General features: G+C 36.1%; 3 protein-coding genes and 1 pseudogene across 3 annotated transcripts; 2 read left to right on the plus strand and 2 right to left on the minus strand.

The window, feature by feature from the left end:
- Positions 1-2,694: 2,694 nt before the first annotated feature.
- Positions 2,695-6,051, plus strand: LOC113780583 (VAN3-binding protein). Its single transcript, XM_027326371.1, has 9 exons — positions 2,695-2,826; positions 2,934-3,208; positions 3,334-3,399; positions 4,454-4,522; positions 4,610-4,982; positions 5,085-5,249; positions 5,325-5,374; positions 5,640-5,697; positions 5,774-6,051. Coding segments are annotated over exons 1-9 (1,254 nt in total). The 5' UTR covers positions 2,695-2,825; the 3' UTR covers positions 5,971-6,051.
- A 10,206-nt stretch (positions 6,052-16,257) lies between these two features.
- Positions 16,258-17,797, minus strand: LOC113780743 (annotated as a pseudogene).
- On the plus strand, positions 17,740-19,847 carry LOC113779625 (aquaporin TIP4-1). The gene is made up of 3 exons (XM_027325275.1): positions 17,740-17,981; positions 18,209-18,450; positions 19,269-19,847. The coding sequence occupies exons 1-3, from the start codon at positions 17,855-17,857 to the stop codon at positions 19,641-19,643; spliced, it is 744 nt and encodes a 247-aa protein (XP_027181076.1). The 5' UTR covers positions 17,740-17,854; the 3' UTR covers positions 19,644-19,847.
- A 2,332-nt stretch (positions 19,848-22,179) lies between these two features.
- LOC113780744 (protein JINGUBANG-like) lies at positions 22,180-23,532 on the minus strand. The gene has a single exon (XM_027326519.1). It carries the CDS (start codon positions 23,530-23,532, stop codon positions 22,180-22,182), a length of 1,353 nt encoding a protein of 450 aa, XP_027182320.1.
- Between the last annotated feature and the right edge of the window lie 1,757 nt (positions 23,533-25,289).

The raw sequence follows: 25,289 nt of genomic DNA on the forward strand, positions 1-25,289 counted from the left end.
AATATCCCCTTAAGCAATAAACAAATTGCTGGCCATTTAGTGTCAAATATCAATCACATGCAATGCTTATTGTGACATATATCTTGCACTCTCACTGCTGAAAGTTTCTCTAGAAAAGAATGTCCCTATTATACATAATTAATTACTAACATAGGATGAGCAGGATGAGATTTTTTTTTTTTTTTTTTTAATATACTAGGGGAGGGTTGGGTTGGGTTGGGTGGTACGGGGAGGGAGTGTAAGGAAGAGGTCTTGGGTTCGAGTCCTCCTGTTTACACTAAAAAAAAAAAGAACATACTACAAGATGTTTTCAGTAAGTTTGGAACATACTACAGGCAGGATGCATACATTTCGGAAAACAACTTCAGTAAGTTTGGAAGGGAAGTTGTTTTCCATAAGATGAGTGAAAATATTTTACAGAGGAAAATGTTTTCAGTAACTTTTGTGCAACCAAACACGGGAAATTAGGAAAATATTTTCCTGGAAAACATTTTCACCCGAAACAAACGGACCCTAAAGGTAAAGGATTTTCATGGCGCCCAACCAATCGTGAACCCAAGGTTTGCTTTCCTGGTAATTCTTACATCTCTTTTTCATGTTAAGATAAGATACGAAAGGCTGCCGATATTGGCTCCAAAACCAAACCTAAATGTTGGTGTCTGCAGAGAGAGCTTGGTGATTGATTGCAACAACATTCTAATTGTTTTCCCTGTCTGACGTCTAAACGCCTGCCTAAAGCCAAGTACCCAAAAGGAAAATGCCCAGGTTCAGAAACCAATACAATTGCAGACACCAATGAAAACCTGCCTAAAGCCAAGCACCCCTTGAGCTTTGTCATATCATGAAAAGTTTTCTCATTCATTTTCTAATACAATTAATGTTTGAAGTTTTCTACAATGTTATGTAAAACTTCCTATATGTGCTTATTTACATCAACATACTGGAAATCTAAACTTGCCCTGGAAAATATCATAGGAATTTGATCTTATAGCAGTTAGAGAGAGTACAGGCACAAGCATGAGAGATATCGTTCATTTGATTAAAAAAATTTTGACACGAGATGTTGGAATGATTTCGCTACCAAACTCCACGGGGCCGGTGAAAAAAATATAAATAACATGTAGACAGACGGGACTGGTTTGCATTTATTCTTGAACTTTTTAATTTGGCTTTCCTAATTATCTTATTAAACCTTAATGATTCCTTGGAGCACCTAGTGTGTAAATTATGTCTTCCTTTTCCCTACCTAGATTAGTTGCTTAAATCAGAATGATCTGATGTGGGTATTATACGGAAAGACAAGGGAGTTAATGACAAGCTATGATGAGATTCTGTAATGGAATACGGGACCTAAGGAAGCTTAGTGCTCCATTGCCATCTTTTGAGAATGATTACCGTAAAAGCAATGATGAAGAGTGAACAAAAAGAGGAACTCCCGAATTTGGGGATTGCATAGAAGTCACAAATCACATCTTTATTACCTAAATAAAAACTGCTGCTTAAGTCTTAGGTAGCCTTTTCAATGGCTGCTGCTTGGACGAGAGAAAAATGGTGATCATTAGAGGCACAAAATGGACTCCACAGCCCCATAAGTCCAGTGCCTAGGTGCCCTATGTTAATATTTTTTTTCATGTCCTTTTTGTACTGGAAAACCATTATTCTAGTAGCCAAGGTTGCATAATTTTGGCTAATAACATCGGTAAAAGGACATGGCATTTACAAGTCAAGCACCCGTGCGTTTTGAGTTTAGAATTGTTATGCACCTATAACAGTCTGCCATGGAGCCAGTCTGGGAAAGAGCTTTTTGAATGATGGTAGAAGAGGAGGTCTTTTAGATAGGATTATACTCCATACCATCAATGATTAAGCAATTTGTATCATGAGAATCCGTCTACAATTCAGAATGTCTCAATTCCTCAATCTAAGTTCTTGCAAACACATAATATTTTTAGCAGGGGAAGGGTGGGAGGGAAGGGGGATTGGAATCACAATCTCTAAATCTTGGAGCTTCAACTTTAGTCAATAGACAAAGGCTTCTTCGGCGTTGCAAACACAAAATAAAAAGTAGTATTATTACATGGCTAAATTTGCTCAAGGCCTTCCAAGAAATTTTGGAAAGATTCAATCTGCACATGTTACTGAGGGTGATCTCAATGTTCAAACCAATCAGGGAAAGCCGTGCTAATTGTGCTCAGTTACATGCACAGATGGTCGCGTAAGAGAATCAAACAACAGCAACAGTTTCCACTACATCCCAACAGGAGGAGGATTCCGACATTTTCTGTTGGTTGATTGCAGTCTGGAGAATACAGGAATGGAGGGCCCTAACATCTTTACTTTGGGCAGTAATAATAGCGTCAAAGTAGTCCTTGGTCATTATGAAGCCCGCCGCTCGAAAAACGATCTTTAGCTCTTTATGCTTAAAGCAGAAAACAAAGTGGAGATAAGAAAGGCTGACGCTTAGTTGGAGACAAAGTTTCCTCTACTTTAATCGGGACACATCACACAGTAAATTAGACTATGAAGAGCATGTACTTCCACTTCCAATGTTGGTTTTAAAATTTGAGTATTTAATCACCAAAGATTTTCTGCACACTTTCTGTTGTTTTTGTTTAGTTTGTGTATGATAACATTACTGCAGTGCAACCTTTTTTGACATATAATATGATATTAAAGTATAGAAGAGACAATACTGCTACTTTAATTGTTGCTATAAGCCATGCTATATATAACAATGTATCTTCCAATTCAAAGCTATCCTCCTAGTCTGAGCGGCTAAATAGAGGCTTCTCTCCATCCAAGGCTGCAAGGAGTACAAATTTAGTAGTAAGCTCGATCACAACTTATGATTCTTTAAAGTTAACAAAATTACAATAATGTCACCTTAGTTATAAACACAGTCTTTTCCTTTGCATGTGTTGTTTCTCTCTCAGTGAGTTCCTTCAGCTCCAAATGCATGCCCAATAAGCTTGAAGGCATCAAGGAAGACAGTGAAGCAATTTGGCTACCAGCAACATGTCCTCCACCTGAAACCCCTACTGAGTCCATGGAATTCCTTGCCAGGTCCTGGAGTTTGTCCTCCATGGAACTCTCAAAAGCTCTCACTCATACTAACGGTGCAATGAACCATGATGAAAAGCCACAGTTGTCTTTCCTAGGTGACAGTCAAGCTCTAAAAGCACGCCCTCTAATTTCAACTGAACCTGCAGTAAGCCTTTTATCAAACCTTTTTTCTTACAGTAGTCATTTACAGCACAAACAACACACGTTAATTTCTACAAGTATTTAAGCGTGCTTCAATATTCACTTTTATCTAATTTCCACATTCTACAGCAAACTCATCCACTATCAACTTCAGATAGTCCCCCAGTCTCTCCCAGAGGGAGTGATGATACAAAGGTAATTTTATCTTTTTGTTTTTTCTTTATTTATTTATTATAATTTTTGTGATTGGTTGCCTCTAATAATTGTCTTCCTATATGAATGATACTCAAAAATTCCTAGGCATATTCTAGTTGACCTTACTATTCTACTTCCCGTTTAAGCCTAACAGATCAACGTTATATCTTGTTTCATCGAGTTATTTAACTGAAGAGACTCATAAAATCTTATGATGCATCAGTGAAAACAATGACTTATTATGTATGGGAATACCTAGATCTAAGTTGGTGCTTGACAAATTCATTGCTATTTGAATCAAGAAAATATATTCTTACAAGAAAGAACAGAAACATATTCATCCACCTCCCAGGGCTTCCGGCTGTCAAAGTAGAATTTTGGCTGTTTTCATTAGGCTTTCATTTGAATGAGAACAAATTATCTGGATGACTACAAAACTTGGGGAATCGTCGAATTTTGATCATTAAACTATTAAAAGTTTGGTTTTGACTATTGAACTATCTAAAGCTTACATTCACGCTATTCTGTTACATTTAATCATTAAACATGACAAATCTGAGTGCTCGCATGATTTACGAGACAAAAGAAAGGGGCACAGTAACTATTAAATTTGACCGAATGGCCTGAAATATAAACTTTAGATAGTTCAGTGGACAAAATCACACTTTTAATAGTTCATGGCCAAACTTGACGATTCCAAAAGTTCAATGGCCATTCGGATAATAGAAGTGTCTCCTATGACATGCACGTGTACCGGCATATGTATAACCAAAGTACATTGAATCAAGAATGAGCAGGAAGTGTATGAACTGAAAACATCTGAGAGTAATTCCATAGGTATCAGCTAAGCATAGATAATTACAAACTTGCAAATAGGATAAAACTGCAAGGGATCAATATATGATGATGTATATATCAATTCTCTCGATCTGAATTTTGGCGATAAATTACCTGGTTGTTAATTTGTAGCTGTAAGCCTGTAAATAAGCATCATCCATGTTTTAGGATTCTTTTTCTCTATGGTGATTTGCTGAAAAAACAATTTATTTTGCAGGAACTATTCTTGCTTCATCAAGAACTTAATCCAGATAACATCCATAATCAGCAGTTGCTCAAAAATGGGGTATTTGTTCATTTGGCTTAATCAATATTCCTAATCATATTAATTAGTATCATTCTAATATCATTAAGATTCTCCATATTAATATAGCTCCACAGAAACACCACGCGAGGAAAGACAGTGGGTAGATGGATAAAGGATCAAAGGGAAAGGAAAAAACAGGAGCTCAGAACACACAATGCCCAATTGCACGCAGCAGTTTCTGTGGCAGGGGTTGCTGCTGCAGTGGCTGCGCTGGCAGCCTCATCAGTAACGTCTCCAGAGAATTCTGTGACTAAGAACAAGAAATCTTCAAAGGCGTCCACTGCAATTGCATCTGCAGCAGCTGTAGTTGCATCCCACTGCATTGAAATTGCTGAGGATATGGGGGCTGATCATGAACAAATCTTATCAGTTGTCAGTTCAGCAATTAATGTAAGAACTAATGGTGATATTATGACACTAACTGCTGGAGCTGCTACAGGTATCAAAATGTCTATTCAAATAATTATCTCTCAGAGAAATTCATCCTAATGGAGTAATAAAATGCTGACCCTCTCATTTATTATGAAACATTGTTGTACAGCATTAAGAGGTGCTGCCACATTGAGGGCAAGGTTGCAAAGGAGCTATGCAGGGGCAACAATTGCTCTTGCTGAGGAACATGATTACAATAATAAAGAGTCAAATGTATTAGCTGCAATGGACTTCGTTTCAAGGGGCGGAGAACTTCTTAAAAGGACGAGGAAAGGTGATGATACTTCAGTATGTTTTTAGACGATGGAAGAGATATTTATAGCTAATTCTGCTGTAATTGTTGATCCAGGTGATCTCCACTGGAAACTAGTCTCCATCAACATAAATTCAAGTTGGCAGGTATGACATGAATATATCATTTAGATGACTGAACAACGGCAATGCAAATATTCCACAAGGTCCTTGCAATATGTCGGCAAATTGAATCTCGGCAAGGAAATTAAAGTTTAATCTCTTAGATGATTTGTTTTCTAAATACATCCAAATTTGTTTTTACTACCAAAAGGAAAAGAAAAACTTTTATCTTCTGGTGATCTCCTTATCGGTTTTTTGAACATTTCTATATACTTATTGGGAAATAATCAATTGAACTGGAATGAAACAGGTAGTAGCCAAGATGAAGAGCAAGCATATAGCAGGAACATTCACAAAGAAAAAGAAGTGTAAGTAACTTTTACATGTAAAGAGTTCCATTTAACCACAGCAACATTTAAGTGAACTGATTCTTGCCGAGTTCAGGTGTAATCTCTGGAGTCTATTCTGATATCCCAGCATGGACAGGACGAGAAAGGGAGGAATGCAATGAGCAAAGGGCCTATTTTGCGATACAAACTGCTGACAGGATGGTTGAGTTTGAATGCAGAAACAAAGGGGAAAAACAGTTGTGGGTGGATGGGATCCAACATATGTTGCATTTTCGTGCAAACATGGCATAATTTTGTGTATTAAGTATTATATCGGTGGGAGATTACAAGATTGTGGTCTTATGAAGCAATAAAAGTGTTCTGTCTGTCAAATTCGAAACTAGAAATAAATTAAAAACCACCTGAGAAATGAAATTCTCATTATTAATTCTCATCTTCATGTAACCACCGCCCCCCCCCCCCAAAAAAAAAAAAAGGGAAAAGAAAAAACTACCATATGAATACAAGATGTATGTGAATGCAAACTCTATGCATATCTAATTATGGAAAGACAATATTGAGAAATCTTTCTATTGGAATTTAAAAGTATCTATAATGCTGCACAATGGTGCCTTAGTATAGGCTTAGATACTCAAAATGAAGAAATTATACAAGGGAAATGGCAACTTACAATTAATATCTCGTTTAAATTTACATGGTGGTTGAACTAAAACCGGCTTGAGTACAAAAACCAAATCATGAGAACGAGCAGGACGATCTGCTTATGATCAGAAGATGAAATAGAGAAGCTTAGTCGTTTCCTAAATACTGCTTATTTAGTCGTTTCCTAAATACTATGATGATGAACCAAATGACAATCAGTCTCGATGTGCGTGGCATGCTTAAAGAATGACACCGCCATGAGCAATTTGATAGCACTTGTACTATAACGTCAAAGACTTGAGGTTAATTCATTTGACACTCCCACATCAGATAGTAACCATCATCGAAGCCTCAGTTCTTGGGTGGTATATATGAATCTGCCAACAGCCAAGTACAATTTGCTTTAGTGCTGCACCTTGATGCAACACTTTGCTTCTTACTAGATCTGTGATGAAATTTAGAGAGAACCAAGATCCCAAAATCTGTCTTAAGACCATAGAGAGATTTGTGAAGCTTATGTTTTTGATTGATGGTGGAGCACATCTGGTGGCTGCATGTAAAGAGTATAAACATCGTACGTTTACAAAGCATTCTTCACTTACATCTAAACCGACTCCTAACATTGCTTAGCAGTAACAGATAATAAATTTCTGACAGAAGTAAAATAGACAATTGGAGCTTTCATCATGAATTTCATGATCAATATTATGCCACATTGACACATTCCACTTAGAGCCCAAAATACCCAAGTGGGCTTTCTGTCTTTCCAATATCCATCACAAGAAAAAAGTCTTGATTTTGTAGACTAGTTTACAATCAACGGAGTATTTTCTTCGAGGGAGATCAACCAAGTCCCATATTTGATTTTTGTCTATAGTGCTGCAATTCATCAATCAAAGGATTGTAACAGGCATCTCTGTGGAATTTGGGTTCATCAAATTAAATCACAGATATGTCTAAAAGGTTCCTTTTATCTTAGACCTCAGTAGACTGAGCCATTGCAACAATAGAGTGAGGTTTATAGATCGGGCAACATTTTTATGAGTCTGATTTGAACCGTTTATTTTCAAATCTAATCTGAGTTGTACATTTTAAAATTAAAAAAAAAACATTTTCATCTCAAATTTAATGGCTCAAATTTGGGACATTAATTGTAGTCTGCGCTGTTAATCGTACTACATAACAATAAAAAAAAAACCCATGTAGAAGGTTGCTCTTCCTCTTTTTTTTTTTTAAATTTTTATCTTTTTAATCTTCCTATTGTACCCAGAAATATAACGAATCAAAACCAAACATTTTGGGGGAAATTATAAAAATTTTACCCTATCTGAAACTATAGGCTCGAAGCCCACTAGAATTCAGAATCAAGCTAGGTGCGATTGTGAACTTGTATCACTATGAAAAGAGTAGTGTTTTTGTTTAATTCACATTATCAAAAGGTAAATAAGAATAGTAGAATACTATTAACAAATAAGAGAGTATAATTAACATTACCTTTATATTTTTCTTGTCACATACAAATAAACATCGATATACGAGAAGATAGATATATAATGTATCTTAAGAATACGATAGGACCTACAAAACAAAAATGAATTAGCTATCTAGATGGGATTCCATGTTATTAATACTCTTTTTTTTAATATATCAATTTAATTTTGTGTCTCGAAGTCGTATGCATGTAAATATCTTAACAAATATAATGCAACAAATGTCTCTTTTCTAAAATAAAAATATACCATAAATAATGGTAAAAATGACATTCAAATTTGGACTAATAGCAAATTAACATGTTATAATAAGAGTCTTGGTGGAGAAAGAAAATCTAAATCACTAAATTACTATATCAAATAACACTTTTAGTCTAAGAATATGTGCTTTTGTTTAAAAACTCTTCTGAGATAGTGTAGCTCTTTTCTCTTTTTGGTTTTAGTTATGCTAATTATAGTAGTTCATAGAAGATTAATTGGCACAAAGGATATCTTGCTTGACTCCCACTTTTTCACATCGTCTTAAATGTCCAAGCTATTCATCATATCAGGATGTTGAAGTTGCTTCGTTATCTGTATCTCTATCTGCTTTATGCATTTATTATATTTGATTGAAAGTTTGGCTTCTCCATCAATTACCATGCTTGATAAAATACAAACTTGACAGTATGCAGAAATCTCCTAGCCTTCGGGCACCTACAGTTCTACTGCTAGCCCAAAGGTGAAAGCAATTCCATTATTCCCATCATGCATTATGGGATTCACTTGGAAGAAGACAAACCAACCATCCAATCATTGGATCAAAAAATGAAAAGAAAGGATTTCTTTAGTGTAAACATATTCCACGAAATCTAAATCATCGTTTGAGAAATTAATAAATGGGGATAATTTCAGAGTGGAGGTTTCTGATAATTACACATAATACCTTCCAATATAAAAAATTACACTGTCCTCCCCTTTCATTCTGATGTGACCAGATGTCAACTTCAGCAGCAACAAAGTGACAAAAATACCCTCACAATATCAGTCTCTAAATATTAGAAATGTGGGAAAAATATAAATCTTCCAAGTATAATATTTTTTACATGCAATTTGGGGCCATTAAACTTGGGATATATAATGCTTTTGGCGCCTTCCTAACAGTCATACTGCTTCTAAAGTACAAAAGAAATAGATATAGAGTAAGGAGAGGATCTAGTAGCAACTATGATACTAATGATTAATTTGGGTAAAATAGGATGTCACCTATTGTTGCACATGACATTGTAGTTCACTACAATGGAAGAAGAACCAGGATTCCCAATATGGATCCTGATAAGTATTCTTATATAGAACTGTTGAATGATGTTTGTGAGAAAGGACTTCATGAATTATCTAGAGATCTTAATTATTTGCTACATATAAGATGTAGGATTTCAAGAAGTGCTGCAACAATGGATGTCAACACTGATAAGGTAGTCATGGAAATGTTTAAGGTGCATGAAAATGAGCTGCTAATCAATTTGTTTGTGGACGAAATGGATGTAATTCCATTTAATATGCTTGAGGTGAACAACAATAACAACTTTGGTGGTGGACAAGAGAATCTAGGAATTGAGGAGACTGCTGGAAATGCTGAACCTAATTTACAAAATATTGAAAGGGATGATGAAGTGTTCATTTCAAGTGATGATGATTCTTAGTTGTATGAAGCAAACAATGAAAAAGAGGATAGCTTACGCAATGGCAGTGAGGCACATGAATCATTTGATATGAGTGATATTGCCTCCTTAGATTATGAGGTGAATGATGATGGTGATGTCATTCCGAATTCCAAATCGGAGGAAGAAATTGATCCAAATAGGGCAGCTTTAAGAGCAAAAATATTCACCTATAATCCGAGAGAGGATATTGAATTTGCGAAGGATATGTTATTCACCAATGTTGATCTTTTTAGGGCTGTTTTGAAGGATTTTGCAATCCAGAAATGTTTTCACATAGTAAGATTGAAAAATGAAAAGAAAAGGTGTATTGCTAAGTGTGCTATTGAAGGTTGTCCATGGAGAATCCATGCTTCTCCTATTGGTGAAATAACTACTTTTCAAATTAAGTCTTACACATCTCAACACACTTGTGTTATGAACAATAGGAATGCAGAGGCTACATCTGATTGGATTGCTAAGAAACTGGTTCCACTTCTTCGGATCCATCCTCAAATGAATATAGAAAGTGTCTATGTTGAGATTGTATCAAAATATGGTGTGCATCCTAGCAAGATGCAGATTTGGAGGGCAAAGACAAGGGCACAGGAAGAGATACGGGGTACACATTATGAGTCATACACAAAATTGCCCAAGTATGCTGAGATTTTAAGGAAAAGTAACGCTGAATGCATATGCAAGATTTATTTTGATAGGCCAAATCTCTTGATAGAATGAAGATTTCTGATAATTTTTATTAGTTTCAAAACACAAAAAGATGGATTTCTTAGATATTGCAAGCCATTTGTTGGTTTTGATGGTTGCCACCTCAAAGGATCATATGGAGGAATGTTGCTTACTACTGTGGCTTTAGATAGGAATAACAACATATTCCTTCTCGCGATTGTTGTGGCTGAATGTGAAAACAAATAGCTTGGTCATAGTTCTTTCATTTCTTTGAAGAATACTTTGGTCCATTTGATAACCAATTGCCTCTAATATTTACGAGTGATAGACAAAAGGTACTTTTTGTTCTATTTACAAATGTCCCATTTCTACTATCATATGACTTAACTACTAATCTTCTATTTGTGCTCATTAAATTATGTTAAATGGAGGGTTTGAACTTCGCATATGAAGAACTAATACCATATGCTGATGCAAGATACTATTGTTGGCACATTCAAAGCAACTTTAAACTGTCCTTTCCAGGGCCGCTGCTTAGTAATTACTTTTGATAGGCAGCTGAGAGTTTTGATGCAGCTAGTCATAAAGAAGCAATGGAGAGAATTAAAGAGATAAATATTGAAGCTTGGAAATACTTGACAAAGATATCGCTAACAGCTTGGGCAAGACACTCATTTTCTCCTGCTATAAAGTGTGATCACGTGACGAATAACTTCACTGAATCTTTCAATGCATGGGTTGGTGATCTGAGGGGGTTGCTTATTCTTACATTGCTTAAAGGTTTAAGGAGAAAATTCATGAAGAAACTACACAAAAGATTTCATAAGAGTTGTACCTACGCAGGTGTTGTGCCACCTAAGATTGTGGAGAAACTGAGAGATATTGCCACTCAATCTAAAAAGTGTCAGGTTTCTATGGCTAGTGAGACACTGTTTGAAGTAAAGGAATTTGGCAAGTCCTACATAGCCAATCTTCAGGAGAGAACTTGTGAATGTGGAACATTTCAAATTTCAGGAATTCTATGCAAGTATGTTGTTTTAGGAATTATATACAGAAGAGAGAATCTTGAAAAATATTGCGATCCAATATTTACAATTGAGGTGTACCAGAGGACAATACTCTGGAATGATAAATCCAGTTTCTAATGAGAGAAACTGGCCTGATATGCCTGAGGTGATCCTGCTACACTATTACCACCCCTATTAAGAAGAGCAACAGGTAGACCAAAGAAGAATAGAAGGAGAGAAGCTGATGAAGATGCTCTTTTAGCTCAAATAGGAAGGTCCAAAGCTTTTAGGTGCTTATTGTGCCAATCTTATGGGCATAATAGGAGAACTTGTGAAAGAGCTCCAGTGAAAGCAAAAATGGCAAGCAATGCTTCTAGTAGTCAGGTTATGCACATTGCTTATATGAGCTTTGTTCATTAGTTGCTTTGGTTAATGTGACATTCTAACTGATTTCATGTTATCAGATTCCTCAAAGAAGAGGGAAACCAAGCAGAGGATTGGCTAATACAACGTTATCTGGGGTTGTACTTTGGGTACTACAATAGTTGTTAGATTCAAAATTTATTATGGGATTCACTATCAACTGCCACATTTAATATCTGAATACAGGATTATGTTTTTGGAAATGTACCTATTGTTTTCTCAAGTCAAGGTAGCAAATCAAGTATGTCTTATATTCATGTCCTTGTAGATTGCTATTAATTTATGGAGATACCTAAATATTGGATACAATCAAGGGAAACACAAATTCTGTGTCTGCTAGAGCTCAATTGGGTGCCGGAACTCCATCTGCTACTGCTAGAGGTGGCAATTTGTCCCAAGTCCCAATGGGTTACCCATACCCATAGGGACTTTGGGCGGGATGGGTATTGGATTTTGATATTGAGTTTAAAATGGGACAAATCCCAATTATACCCATTAATTGATGGGAATACTTGGGAAATACTTGGGTACCCATTGGGCTCAAATAACAAGGGCTCTGTTTGGTTTAGCTATTTTTGAGGGGTATTTTTGAAATATTTTATTATAGCAGTGTATATGAAAAATTTTTACTATAAAATTTTTTTGAAATATTTGATATACTAATATGGATGGGATGTTTTTTGAGTTATTGTATATTACTATAACATTGTATTTGAAAAACTTATTTTTTGAAAAAATAGCCAATCCAAACGGAGTGTTAGATTCAAAAATTATCTTTAACAATTTTTATAGTCATACTAGAGAATATAATCTAGTAGTTTTCCTAGTCATTATCCACAAGAATTTTCAACATTTCAGTCAATTTAGACCTGTCGTCTTTGGACAATGATAAGGATAAATATTCAACACCTTAAGTACCTTGGCCATCTTGATATATGTTGGAATATGACTGTATATCTATTTTTTTTTATTTGTTAATCCAATTTTTGATAGGTATCCTGAGTATAAAGCACTTGCATGTTTATTTAATAAAACTAAAAAAAATTATATAAATAAAAAATATTAAAATTATATAAAAAATAAAAATGAATTAAAGGAAAAAAAATATGTAGAAAATAGATTTGGGTATTGGGCGGGATCAATCTAAACCCATCCCAAAGTAATCCCGCCCAAATTAGTCCCAAAACACATATGGGTAAGGTTGGGCCCAAACCCATATGACTCGGTTCCATCACAAACCCAAGCAAATCCCGCCCATCCCGCCCATTTTGCCACCTCTAGCTACTGCTAATGTACAAATTCAATTCCAAGCTGGCCTAAGTGGAACAAAGAAGGTATAACTTTGTTCATTTCAATTTCATTAGACAGCCACATACATCTTTATATGCATATACATGTCTCTAGTATGAAAGAGCACTTTATGATTCATTTTTCTTAGAGAGGAAGGCCTGCAAAGGCTAGAGCCACAAGGCCAAGAAACACTACTGAGAAAAGGACTGGTGGTACCCCCATTCATTCCCGTATGTCTTCTGGAGAAAATGCCTCTGTGGAGAGCAACATTGGAGCTTCTTAAACATCTAGAATTGTTACCATAGAACTTGATGCAACTACTAACTCTACCAATGTTAGTAGCTTCTTCAACATGTGGTTTTAATGGTTGATCACTACATATCTAATTAGTAATTTATATAGTATTTTACGAAGCCTGCAGTCGGTGGTGGTGGTCTGAATCTTTTATACATCAAATCTCCTGATGGAACTTTTACTATATAGTCACCTAAGCTTAGCAATCCTCACCATCCAAACAACTAGTCTGAGATGGTGTTTTGCGTTCAATGGATTGCTTGGCAAACTTAAATCTATAACTGAAAGTAAGGTGCTATAGTTGCAACATTTACAATCCTAACTGTCTGCAAAGCCTGTTAAGATGATTTTTTTTTTTTGCCTTGGATTGCTCATTATGGGTAATCAGTCAACTTGAGTTTATGATCTTGTTATTTATCATATTTAAGAGTTGTTTTAGTTTATTTGGTTTATAGTACTTTGTACCACTTGTACATGCAGCAGTATAAGTGGTTCTGGAATTTTTTTTATTTTGAAGTATGGTAGATAAACTCCTCTTAAATATTGTAGATGAATTTAAATCTACCATATCTTGATCTTGTGGTTCTACCACTATATAATTACCAAGGCTCAAGTTTTGGTGGTACATTCTTACAATTTTATCCAATTTTTCTTCTATTTTTTATTGCCATTTTTCTTGCCCAAAAATTTCAACTCATTTTCTTGTAGGGTAAATTTGGAATATAATTGTTTAACAAGACTGATTCGTCATTTTCAAATTTACTTTTTATAACATGGACTCAATTTGTTACCAAATATGTCAATCAAGGGGAAAGTAGTATAATTTTTGATATAAGAAGGTATTTATGTATAATTGTCTGAAACCTCGGGGAGGTTTCTGAAATTATCCCTAATAAAAGTTGCATGTCTCGATCAAATGCGCATGTCTCCTGGCGCAAATGTAGATTACTCAATGAAAAATTAAGGACTCATCGTAGCAATTACCATATGCAAGAAAGCTAATTGGATGATGACTCTCAGCTTTTTCTCTCTTCTGTCATGCATTAGCATCTTCATTGACATCAACAATCACGCGAGAAGCGATTCGGCTAGCACTTTTATTGACTCTCCATTGGAGGAACAAAATGAATTCTTTATGAGATTATGATTGTTTGGTGGACATAATGAACAATATGACAGAGAGGTACATGTCACCCATGTACCTTTTGCTTTACATATAAATTTCTAACAAAAAAAAAAGTTGAAGTCTACTCATGCTTTCCATTGGTCCTGATCGATCTTTTCATCTCTACTAATCTTTTCTGCTACTTTATTATTTCTAGTTTATAATTATGAATTATGTCATGACACATGGGTGAGGACTTAGGCATGTCGTGTGTTAGAAAATTAAACAGCATCAACTTGTACTTGTTTATCTTTCGTGCATCATACTAGGATAAAAACTAATAAATATGACTTTCTCAAGCATATCTTACAGGTTAATCACGATTGTACTGCTAAGTTTAGAACATATACTTATATTTGTTTTTATTGATTAGAACTACAATATTGGGATTTCCTAAGGCACAACAAAGATTTTGAACTTTTTTTGCTTTTTGGCCTTTGGACAATTTCAATCTAACTTATCATAGGTTGGTAAAAGAGTTGGACTTCAGAACTTAATGTGTTCCTTTTTTTTTTTTTCCTTTTCTTTTCTAGGTTGAAATGGACCTAATGGTCCCGGTTGTCTCTTTTATTCCTCAAGAAGTGATATAAAGTAATGATGGCCAAAACTCAATAATGGTACTGGTATATTCATGAAATTTCTTCATCAATGAAGAGATTCGTTTGGCGACGAAGTCAATTGAATTTTATTCATAGGTTTTTAGGTGATATGTAGCTTGTTACTATTTAAATGTCAAATGGAACCCAGCAAAACAGAAAATAAAAGCCATTTTTAAAGGAAAAAGAAAGGAAGAAGACCACAGCAACACCAAAAACATACTCATTTTTGTAAACTCTTTCTATATGACTGATGGTTACCATTCAACCTTTGGTTTGGTCGGACACGAAGAACACTTTGTGGCAATACATCGTATTCAACTTGAACATGTATGCTGAAGTTGAAGCATAATAATGTTAATTGGATAAATACAGTGTTCTTGTGTGTGCAAAACTTTAGAATAGTAGAATTGATTGATCACCAATGCTTATAAGAGGAGGTTTGATTGACTTCTCCTTCTTCAATAATAAATAAATATCAAGTTGTCAGACAATTTAGAAATAAGGTGCAAATTTGAGCATATGAATCTCAGTACTTACGAGTCTATGACTCTGTACTTATCAGACTAACACAAAAGTTTAGTTGCCTCGTATGTAAGAGCATGTATCAATTCAGGGGTGGGAGGTCAGGGGTTCAACCCTTGCTCAGTGGCCACCGCCTCTCTTGGTGGGGTGGGAGGTCAGGGGTTCAACCCTTGCCTCCCACCAAATTGTCTGCCCCTCATGGGCAACTCGGTTGGTCTCAGCAAGTCTCCTTAGGAGCTGATGTCTAGTGCCCGCAATGGTCCGAGTTCCGTGGTTATCGTGTTCGGGGGGATGGGACCTCTCCTCCCGGACGGGAGTGGGATTAGTCGGACCCCGCAAGGATTGACCCGGACACCCACTCCGTCAGCAAAAAAAAAAAAGAGCATGTATCAATTCAAGAGGGAGATGACACAGCTAGTTAGCATTTGCATGCAATTACATTAGCAGAACTACAAGATGTTAACTACAGTTGCTTAAATCCGATATATTTATTGATCCTTCGGATTTGTTGTTTTTATGACGTGCCTATGATGTAATTCTGCCATTAATATGGATCTCATGAGTGAAATTGTGACTTTTATAAAAAAAAAAAGAAAGTTCATAAAAAAAGTTGCTTAAAACCCAATTAAGCCAGTGTACCTTAATTGATAAAATACTTAGGGAGTCCTTAAATTATTACCGTTGTCAACTCTTGGCTCTTCATCTAAATTTTGTTTTCGATTAGTCTTTAAACAATTAAAAATACATACTTTAAGGACTTTCGATGAATTTAGGCACAAATGCAGCCGAAATTAAAGGGCATTGTTGTCCATTCATGTTTGAAGCATTAGACCAGCAACTACTCATTTAAGAACCAGTTTTGGGACTAGCAACTGGACCAGCATAGGAAAATGAAATAGGAAAATGCCCCCAAATTTTAGCAAAAAGCCAACAACATGGAACTCCAATCCAGATGCCCATCACATTCATCACTAGTAAAATTTACTACCACTACTACTAATCTACTACCAATACTAACACCATCTCCCTAAACATACCGGTGAGTTCCATCCAATCCTATCCAGCCATTAATTCTTAGTGGCAACTCCATTAATAATATATAAAAAAAAAGAAGAATTGAAGAGAGGAAAAAAAAAGCTGAATCAGTAATCCGGCATAAGTTGACTAATTTTGCCTTTTTTAGCAGCCATTTTTTGCTCCGAAATTTTCCACTGTACGCAAGTAGCTGTAGAGCTCAGCACCAGACTCGACAACCCACTTCCCAATCCAATCCCCACAAGGGCCAGAATAGATAGCCCTTTGCTCGTCATTGGCGGCAATGGGTACCCGTACAGATCCTTATGCCCCTTGTAGGAGCTCGCATTAAACCTCGGCAGGTTCCTGTTCCTATTTCCTAAGGACGAGATATCGGACCCGATAACTTGTTATTCAAAACATCGGAAACCAAGAGGCGTGCCAGCAATCCCAGCTGCTGAGGGATGAGCCAGGAAAGTTGATTATCGTGGAGATCAATCACATTAAGGTAGGCGCAGAGAATGAGCTGTTGCGGGATTGGGCCGAAAAGGCGGTTAGAGGATAGGTTCAGGACAGCGAGATTGACGAGGTATTGGAGGTCAGGGAGGATGGGGCCAGAGATGGCGTTGGGGGAGAGGTCCAGTGCTTGGAGATTAGTACAGCTGGAGATATTGAGGGAGATGGAGCCCTTTAGGGAGAGTTTGTAAATGCGGCCGTTGTTGCTGGTGGCGCCTTGGAGGAAGGAGGTGAAGCCGTGGCAAGGGTTGGCGAAGGTAGCTTTGGTCCCAAAAAAGCTTGCATGAACATGAACGGACAAAATGAGTAGTTGCCGGTCCCCATGCTTCAAACATGAATGAATGAAAATGCTCTTTAAATCCCGTCACATTCGTGCCTAAATTCACAAGAAGCCTTAAAGTATGCATTTTTAATTATTTAAGGATCAATCGAAAATAAAATTTAGATGAGAGATTAAAAGTTGGCAACGGTAATAATTTAAGGACTCCTCAGATTTTTTACCCTACCGTAATTAATCCCTCAATGCATGATTAACAGTAAATGTAGCTTTTTGATGGAGAATGGCAATGCAAAGAATTTGAGCTGAAGTCAGCGGACATACATGTAATTGCACACCATCAATGCAATAATTCATAACATGCCACAACCATCCAAATTCTGAACGTGATAGCAAGTGGTGCAATAATGGAATCTTAATCTCACTTCTTGTCCTTTATATAATCCTTAATATTTGCAGGTCTTTCGCCACGGGTGTCTACTGGCTAATACTCACTTCTGACTCACTAGTCATTAGTCAGGAGCACTGAGCATTGAGCTTAGGCCACCATTTTTTTTTGTGACTCAGATCATGGCCAAAATCGCTCTTGGAAACGGCCGGGAGGCAATCCAGCCTGATGTCTTCCAAGCTCTTGTTGTTGAGTTCATTGTCACCTTCCTCTTTGTTTTTGCTGGTGTTGGATCAGCCATGACTGCAGGTATGATCTCGATTTCTTTGCACACGGTGTGGGCTTGACAAAACAACGTTGAAACATGTTCAAATTGACTCATGACATGAATTTTTTCTTTTGATATTTGGTTTCAAAATGTAAAGATTAAAATTTGATAAGATTTTTAGGAACCCAAGATCAAACTCCTGAATGATTATTGTCAATCAAGAAACTCAAAGTATACATATGCCTTGTACATTGATTTTATTGGGCAGATAAACTGAGTGGGAGTCCGCTGACGGGGCTATTTTTCGTGGCATTGGCGCACACTTTGGTGGTGGCTGTGATGATCTCGGCTGGCTTCCGCATTTCCGGTGGCCATCTCAACCCTGCTGTCACTCTTGGCCTTTGTGTCGGTGGCCATATCACCGTTGTCCGATCAATCCTTTACTGGATTGATCAGTGTTTAGCTTCTGCAGCTGCTTGTGCTTTGCTCAAGTATCTCACCGGAGGACTTGTAAGTACAGTTGCACTCATTTTGTAATTTGGTATTTGACTTCGTGAATTACTAGGTCCACGTTAGAATAACTTACAATTTGATGAGAGTTGCCCTACGACCTCTTAATCTTGATTAATAGACTCAGAAACATTGGACTTTGATCCAATAGTCAGAGAGAACTTCTTAGAGATTTCTCATAAACTAGGTCAGAGGTTCATATTTCATCTAATACATTAAGAGAGAGCATAATACTTCCCTTTCTTTAACAAAATTCAAAAAGTGTAGTAGTTCTGGTTCATTAATTTGTGCTGTTAGAAGTAGGTTTTCTCTCCCACCAACCTCTATACAAAGTCTAGTTAGGTTTTTTCATTTTCCATAGTCAAGAAGTAAGAATATATTGTTGTCGTTGAAACAAAAGGACAACAAATATTAATAGACCAAGGTCCCTTAGCAATTATGACGTCTATTTATTCCACCAAAAAATTTGTCCATATAACTAAGCTATTTTAATTTTAAAAAAAAATATTTAGGCAAACTTGATTTATGGACTCCCCTATACCATGTAGTTTGTGAAAAGTGCAAATCTTTATTTTATTTATACGGTGTTTATAAATTATTTTTCAAAACTTTCTGCTTATCATCCCTACTTTTTTACTATCGAATCCAATCCTCCCCATATCTTTGTTTTCCCTCCTACTTGCCTTTTATTTTATTACCAGCATCCTAGCATTCTCTTTGCATTTTAATTGCAAAAATGACAAAATCAAGAAAGCAAAATGTTCCAAGATTCCTACTTTGATAGGACTTAATTTGTTTCTACATTGATTTCTCCGCAGACAACTCCACCACATACACTTGCTAGTGGGGTAGACTACACGCAAGGCGTGATAATGGAGATTATTTTGACATTTTCCCTGCTCTTCACCGTCTATGCTACAATTGTGGACCCCAAGAAGGGAAACCTTGATGGGCTGGGCCCACTTCTTACTGGGCTAGTTGTTGGTGCAAACATCATGGTAGGTGGGGCTTTCTCAGGGGCTTCGATGAACCCTGCGAGGTCATTCGGTCCGGCTTTGGTGAGTGGAAACTGGACCGATCACTGGGTTTACTGGGTTGGCCCACTTATTGGAGGTGGGCTTGCAGGCTTTGTCTATGAGAATTTCTTCATTGTTAGGTCTCATGTGCCACTTTCAAATGCTGAAACTTTCTGATCTTGTGGAAGTTGTTTCTAGTTGATTCCAAATCCTGCTCTATATGTAATATGTTGCCCTTGGACAGACTTGTTCTGTTAGCCTTGATGAGTTTTGCTTATCAGGTATCTGTTATAATTTTTTTTATGTAATCTAAGTTCAGTGAATTCTAAATTTTCTCCTCTCCTTATTGTACAAAATATATGTAACCTATGTTTCTTAGTAGCTTCTGTTGGGTCAGAAAACAAGCAATTACATTTCATAAGTATATCACTAGAGCTGTAAATCAAGCCAAGTCGAACAGAGTATTTGGCTGCCCAGCTCGAGCTCGCTTGACTAGGTGGACGAGCTTTGAAATGTGTTCGAACTCGACTCGCCAAATGGGACATGTGTCTCGAATTAAAGCTCGTGCAAATTAACCCAAATAAAAACCTATAATTTTCAATTTTTATACTTTTGAATTGTGAAATGACATATATATCCTTCCTTATCGAGTATAATCTAGCTACTCAGATAACAATCGAGTTGAGCTTACTCGACTTGTTAATTAAACAAGCATATCTCGAGCTCGAGCTAGACTCGTTTACCACAATTAACGAGTCGAGCTCGAGCCTTATTGAGTCGAGTTCAATCGAGCTTTCGAACTGCTCGTTTCATTTAACAGCTTTATATATGACTAATATGTTGTGGCTAGTATTTTATAACAAGGTTTTTTCTAACGAGTTACCACACCCAAGTGGCTACTATGACGGCCTTTAAGTCCCTTTCGAGGTACTGATTGGAGGATCAAAATCACCTTGCCAGCATCAATTGCCAGGATTTCCTGGCTTCTCAAATATATGTCCCTAAACATTTATTTGATAGGGACTTATTTGGTCCCTAAACTTCAAAATATGGAGGTGAATTTTCATTAGCTTCAACGACATTTGTCCACAAATTCTTCTAATTGATCTCACTTCTTGTAAATTAACACGGGCAAGAATAAGATCAAAAGTAAACAACAAATTAATTAGGCATAAAGTTGGTGAACTTTTGGTTCGTCTTTTTATTAGTCCCTTAACATTGCAAATATTACTGATTGAATTAGTCAATTTTCCATGGGATGCAATTTTTGTATAATATAGTCATCCAGCTGTCTGCACATGTTTACAATAAGTGACAACAGTATTAATTTCAAGGCTCTTTAAAACTAAATTCTGAAAATCAGGGACTAAGTTACATGACATTATTTGAGGCCTAACTCAAATTTTTTGAAAATGTTGAAGGAAATCCAGGACAACTGTATTTGCCCTATATCTATCTTTCATAAACAAAAAGTTGACATGCAGAATCATGAGTCTGCCCTATCCAATCTTTTAAAAGTTAAGCAATACCGGGCACAGAAAAACTAGTATGAATTGCGCTCACAACAACATACAGGGACAAAATTATCAATGAAAATAAATACTGAAACTACCTGTTATAATTGCTTCGAGTGGTTGTATTAATAACAACAACGACCTCAATTACTTGACAGTGCTACTTGGTTGAGTGCACAATTTTTTTTTTTCCATTCCCCCCATCATTTTTGATAACTACTCATTTCAGTTGTTTCAATGTCCAATTGGGGATGTGAAGAGCATAAGATCCAATCGTGTTAAATGTGTATCTCTAAATTTAGTGCAATAGTGGCCTAGGCCCCAGTTATGCAAGAAAAATAAAATGCCCATCTCCCAGTTCATAAATGGCAACAACAATCTCTTATCAAGTCATTACCATCTATACAATTTAGCTACAACTAAAACCATAGGTTTATTCACTTCAGTAGTGGTTAACTTACTCTTCTTGAAGATAATATGTTTCAAGTCTCATTGATCAGATGTCTCAATTATATACTTCCTCCCTCCATTGTTACTATCATGTTTCTACTTTTTTGATGTTCTAATACATAAATCATGTTTTTATATATATATTTGAAGACATAACACACACACATAAATGCATTCATATATACATATGTGTATACACACTAATCACCTATTTTGCAACTGAAAAATTAACTTTAACATATACCAAGGCACTGCACATAATTTGATTACAAGGTTAAATTGTAAATTTTCTTACAATCACTCATCTACACTATAATCATTACTTGCATCTATAAGAACTTGGATTCGCGAAAAAATGACTGTAATTTTGAGACAAAAGGAGTGCCAGACTCTTAAAGCTAGCTACTATTGAAGTATCCCATACCTCGTTGCCTTTCCTACTTTACATGAAACATGAAACATTTGCTATTATGATCATGGTTAACATGGGTCAAAGTGGCAAAAAATTCCATATCCTGAAAACCCTGGCGAAATGCGAGAGCATATATGAGTAAGGTAATGAAATGCTATAGATTTCTTTTGATATGAGAATGATTATCTTACCAATAATGCTTATGATATCAACCAAAGAAAAAAAATAGATAAAAGGATACATATTTGTTTCTACTAGAAGGGTAGAGTCTAGAGTATACTGTTCCAGTGCATGTCAAGCCCTTCTCTTGTCTTCAGGGGAAACAAGTAATACTCCGTCATGTTGGATTACCTTGCCTCTTTTTTTCAACCCATGAAGGAGACAGAACAGGACTCATCTCATACTCTGTAATCCTCATCTTATCACTTCTACCTGTACCTTCCATGCATACATTCTTTTCATCAGGCAAAACCTTCACTCTCCACAACTTGAAAGTTTGGTCCAAGCCAGCACTATAAACCAAAAATCCCATCACCATTAATTTGTCAACCTCCAAACAAGCAGCCAGGCATCTGACTGGCCCCCTATGAGCATCCAAGACAGCAAGACACTCATGATAATAACTCCCTTCCTCCCTTCTCCAAATCCTGATGGTTGTGTCCTCTGATCCACTGAATATTAGTTTCTCAATAGCAACCAAAGAAAGAACAGCAAACCTATGTCCTTGAAGAAACCCCCCATGATTAAATCGACTAGACATTTTCTCCTTCTCCCAGAAGTTGATAAATCCATCTGATGATCCTGAATACAGGAAGCAAGAGCTATGTGAGGTGCTCAAGGCTAGAGCATTGACCGGGGATGGTTGGAATTTCAATGTCATGGTGAGAGTATGAGAGCTTTGGTCATAAACCCTCCTCCATATCTTCACAGAACCATCTGATGAACAAGTGAATACACATCCATCTTCTTGATTGATAACAATTGCGTTTACACTATCTTCATGAGCAAGAAATGAATCCACACATTTACCGTCGGAAACCCTCCATGCCTTCACTGTTTTATCCCATGATCCAGTATACAAAAGTCCTTCTGCATGATAATATCCCATGCAAGAAACGCAATCTCTATGTTGCTGTCCACTCGACCAATTAAACAAGAAAATCGAGCTATTCCTTGGCATTGTAGTTATTTTTTTAGCCCTGAAATTCTCAGAAGCTGTTACATTCCACATGCGGATTTTGCAATCTTTATGTGATGTAAAAAGCATGTTTCCATAAGCTAATATTGCACGGACTTCGCCACAATTGGCTTTGATGTACCCTCTTTCAGTGCAGTCCGGCTGTCGCCATGCACGAATCCGGCTACTCTCGGAGCCAGTATAGACTGTCCCTCGCGAAACGGCAATGGAATAGATGATTCCTTCATGGCGATGGAGCGAGGCGATGCAATGGTAGAGGACAGATGGCGATGGTGTTTGAAGGGGTGAGAGTGTCCAGGGCGAGTCTGGACTAGGAGGTGGCATTAATGAATACATACCTGCAGCAGTTGATGAAGATCTTGAATGGCTATAATTGAGATCTCGATCAGATATCTGCTTAAAGGATTTAAAGGAGAGACGGGGAGGGGATTGCTTGGCCTTTCTTTCTTCATCCATGAAGGTGCAGAGACTTTTCCTGGTGTTGTAATCCATGGCTGGTCCAGACTTCCAGAGAGAGAGAGAGAGAGACGGGAGGATTTCAGTAGGATTGAGGTTACTGAGTGAGAGAGATATGGTAGTATATATTTCGATGTCTAGCATTAATATACACGATACAGACATATAATACCCAAAAAGGAAAGGAAAAAAAAAGAACCATATAGACATATGTTCATAGAGTTGGTTGGAATTTGAAAATATAAGGGAAATTCATCAGAATAAACTACTACAAACTTGTCTAAATAATTGGATTCCATTCAAAAAGTTGGCTAGCTCATTGGCAAACATACATAAATTATGCAGACAAGAAGGCAGATATTGATCAATTTCATAGATATTAATGCAAAAGGTTTACATTTGTGTACAAAAAACAAAAAATTCAGAATTATTTAATTAATTAATACAGTACCTACACAAAAGTATTTGATCGTTATATAAAGTGGAAATCAATGTCAAATCAAATAATAGGATGAATTAATTTCAGCTCTGGCCATAAGTTAGGCTACCAACTTGGTTTTAGCCTGTAGTCAAAAGCTTCAATCCGTTTGCTGCAATAGTGCGTGAATCACCACGGTAGGTGCATGTATTTGATCTCTAGCATCTTGGGCTAAGCTAGTCATTCCATTTTTTCCTTCTTCTTCTATTATGTTTCAACAGAAACAACAATAAGGATAGAGTATAAAACTTTGATGAGGCTCTTTTAGAGATTTCTAGTGAATCTCTCCACTAGATTTTGCGAAAGTTAAGGACCTCTCCTCTTAATGCCAAAATAACACAAACCTTATTATTTTTTTTTTGACACAAACATTCTTTATCAATGTTTTCTATCAAGCAAACATTTATAATAGTTTTGATTTCAATTTTTTACATTTTATCTCATATTAAACAAAAGAAATTATTTCAAAACAAAGAGTATTAGTTCTCTCGGAAAAGAAAAATAAAAAACCAAGAATAAGTGACTTTAATGCATGAAAATTGGAGAGCTCCGATATTTTTTTATTTTATTTTTTGTTCGTACCTAACAAAATAAATAGATTTGCATGTGTATCTACTTCTATAACAAACTAGACTACAATAAAATGAGGTGTCACAATTGTACATTTATGAAATATATTATTACTTTGAAATTTCAAGTTTTATGTACATAAATATTACGTAAAAGATTCAAGATATCAACTTATTTATGGTAAAGTAGAAAAAAATTATTAAGGACTTACTTTTGAAAATACACACACTTAATCTAAAAATAAAAGAAAGAAATGATGAAGGGCCAACTTTTATGGCTATACAATTACATGTGAGCAATTGGTTATGATTATAAAGTTAAAAAAAAAAGCTCCACTCTCTTGTTCTTAATTTTTCTTCAAAATAATTACTTATGTAATTGCAAGGGTAAATTGGGGACTTTGAATTGAGTTTATGACAAAAATAGCTAAGTTTTCTCCCTTAATAATGATGGAAAAGTTTTTATTATCTAACAATAAAGAGAGGAAGTTCTTGTTATTCCAAAATCAAGAGGAAAAGTCCCTAATTTTTACAAAAACTGGAGAGGAGATTAATGTAATTTACTGATATTTTGTATTACTTTGTTTCCTTTTTTGTTTTTTCATTCCATGTTTTTAATTCATGAAGTACATTCTCTGTAATACAAATTTCTAAAGTCATATAGTTTGATTAGTGAAAAAAGAATAATTAAAAGAAAAAAGGAGATGAAAATTCCTCTTTAATCGTTTTCTTTTTCTCTTTTGTAA

Source organism: Coffea eugenioides, chromosome 8 (assembly GCF_003713205.1).
Source record: "Coffea eugenioides isolate CCC68of chromosome 8, Ceug_1.0, whole genome shotgun sequence".
NCBI classification, from domain to species: domain Eukaryota; kingdom Viridiplantae; phylum Streptophyta; class Magnoliopsida; order Gentianales; family Rubiaceae; genus Coffea; species Coffea eugenioides.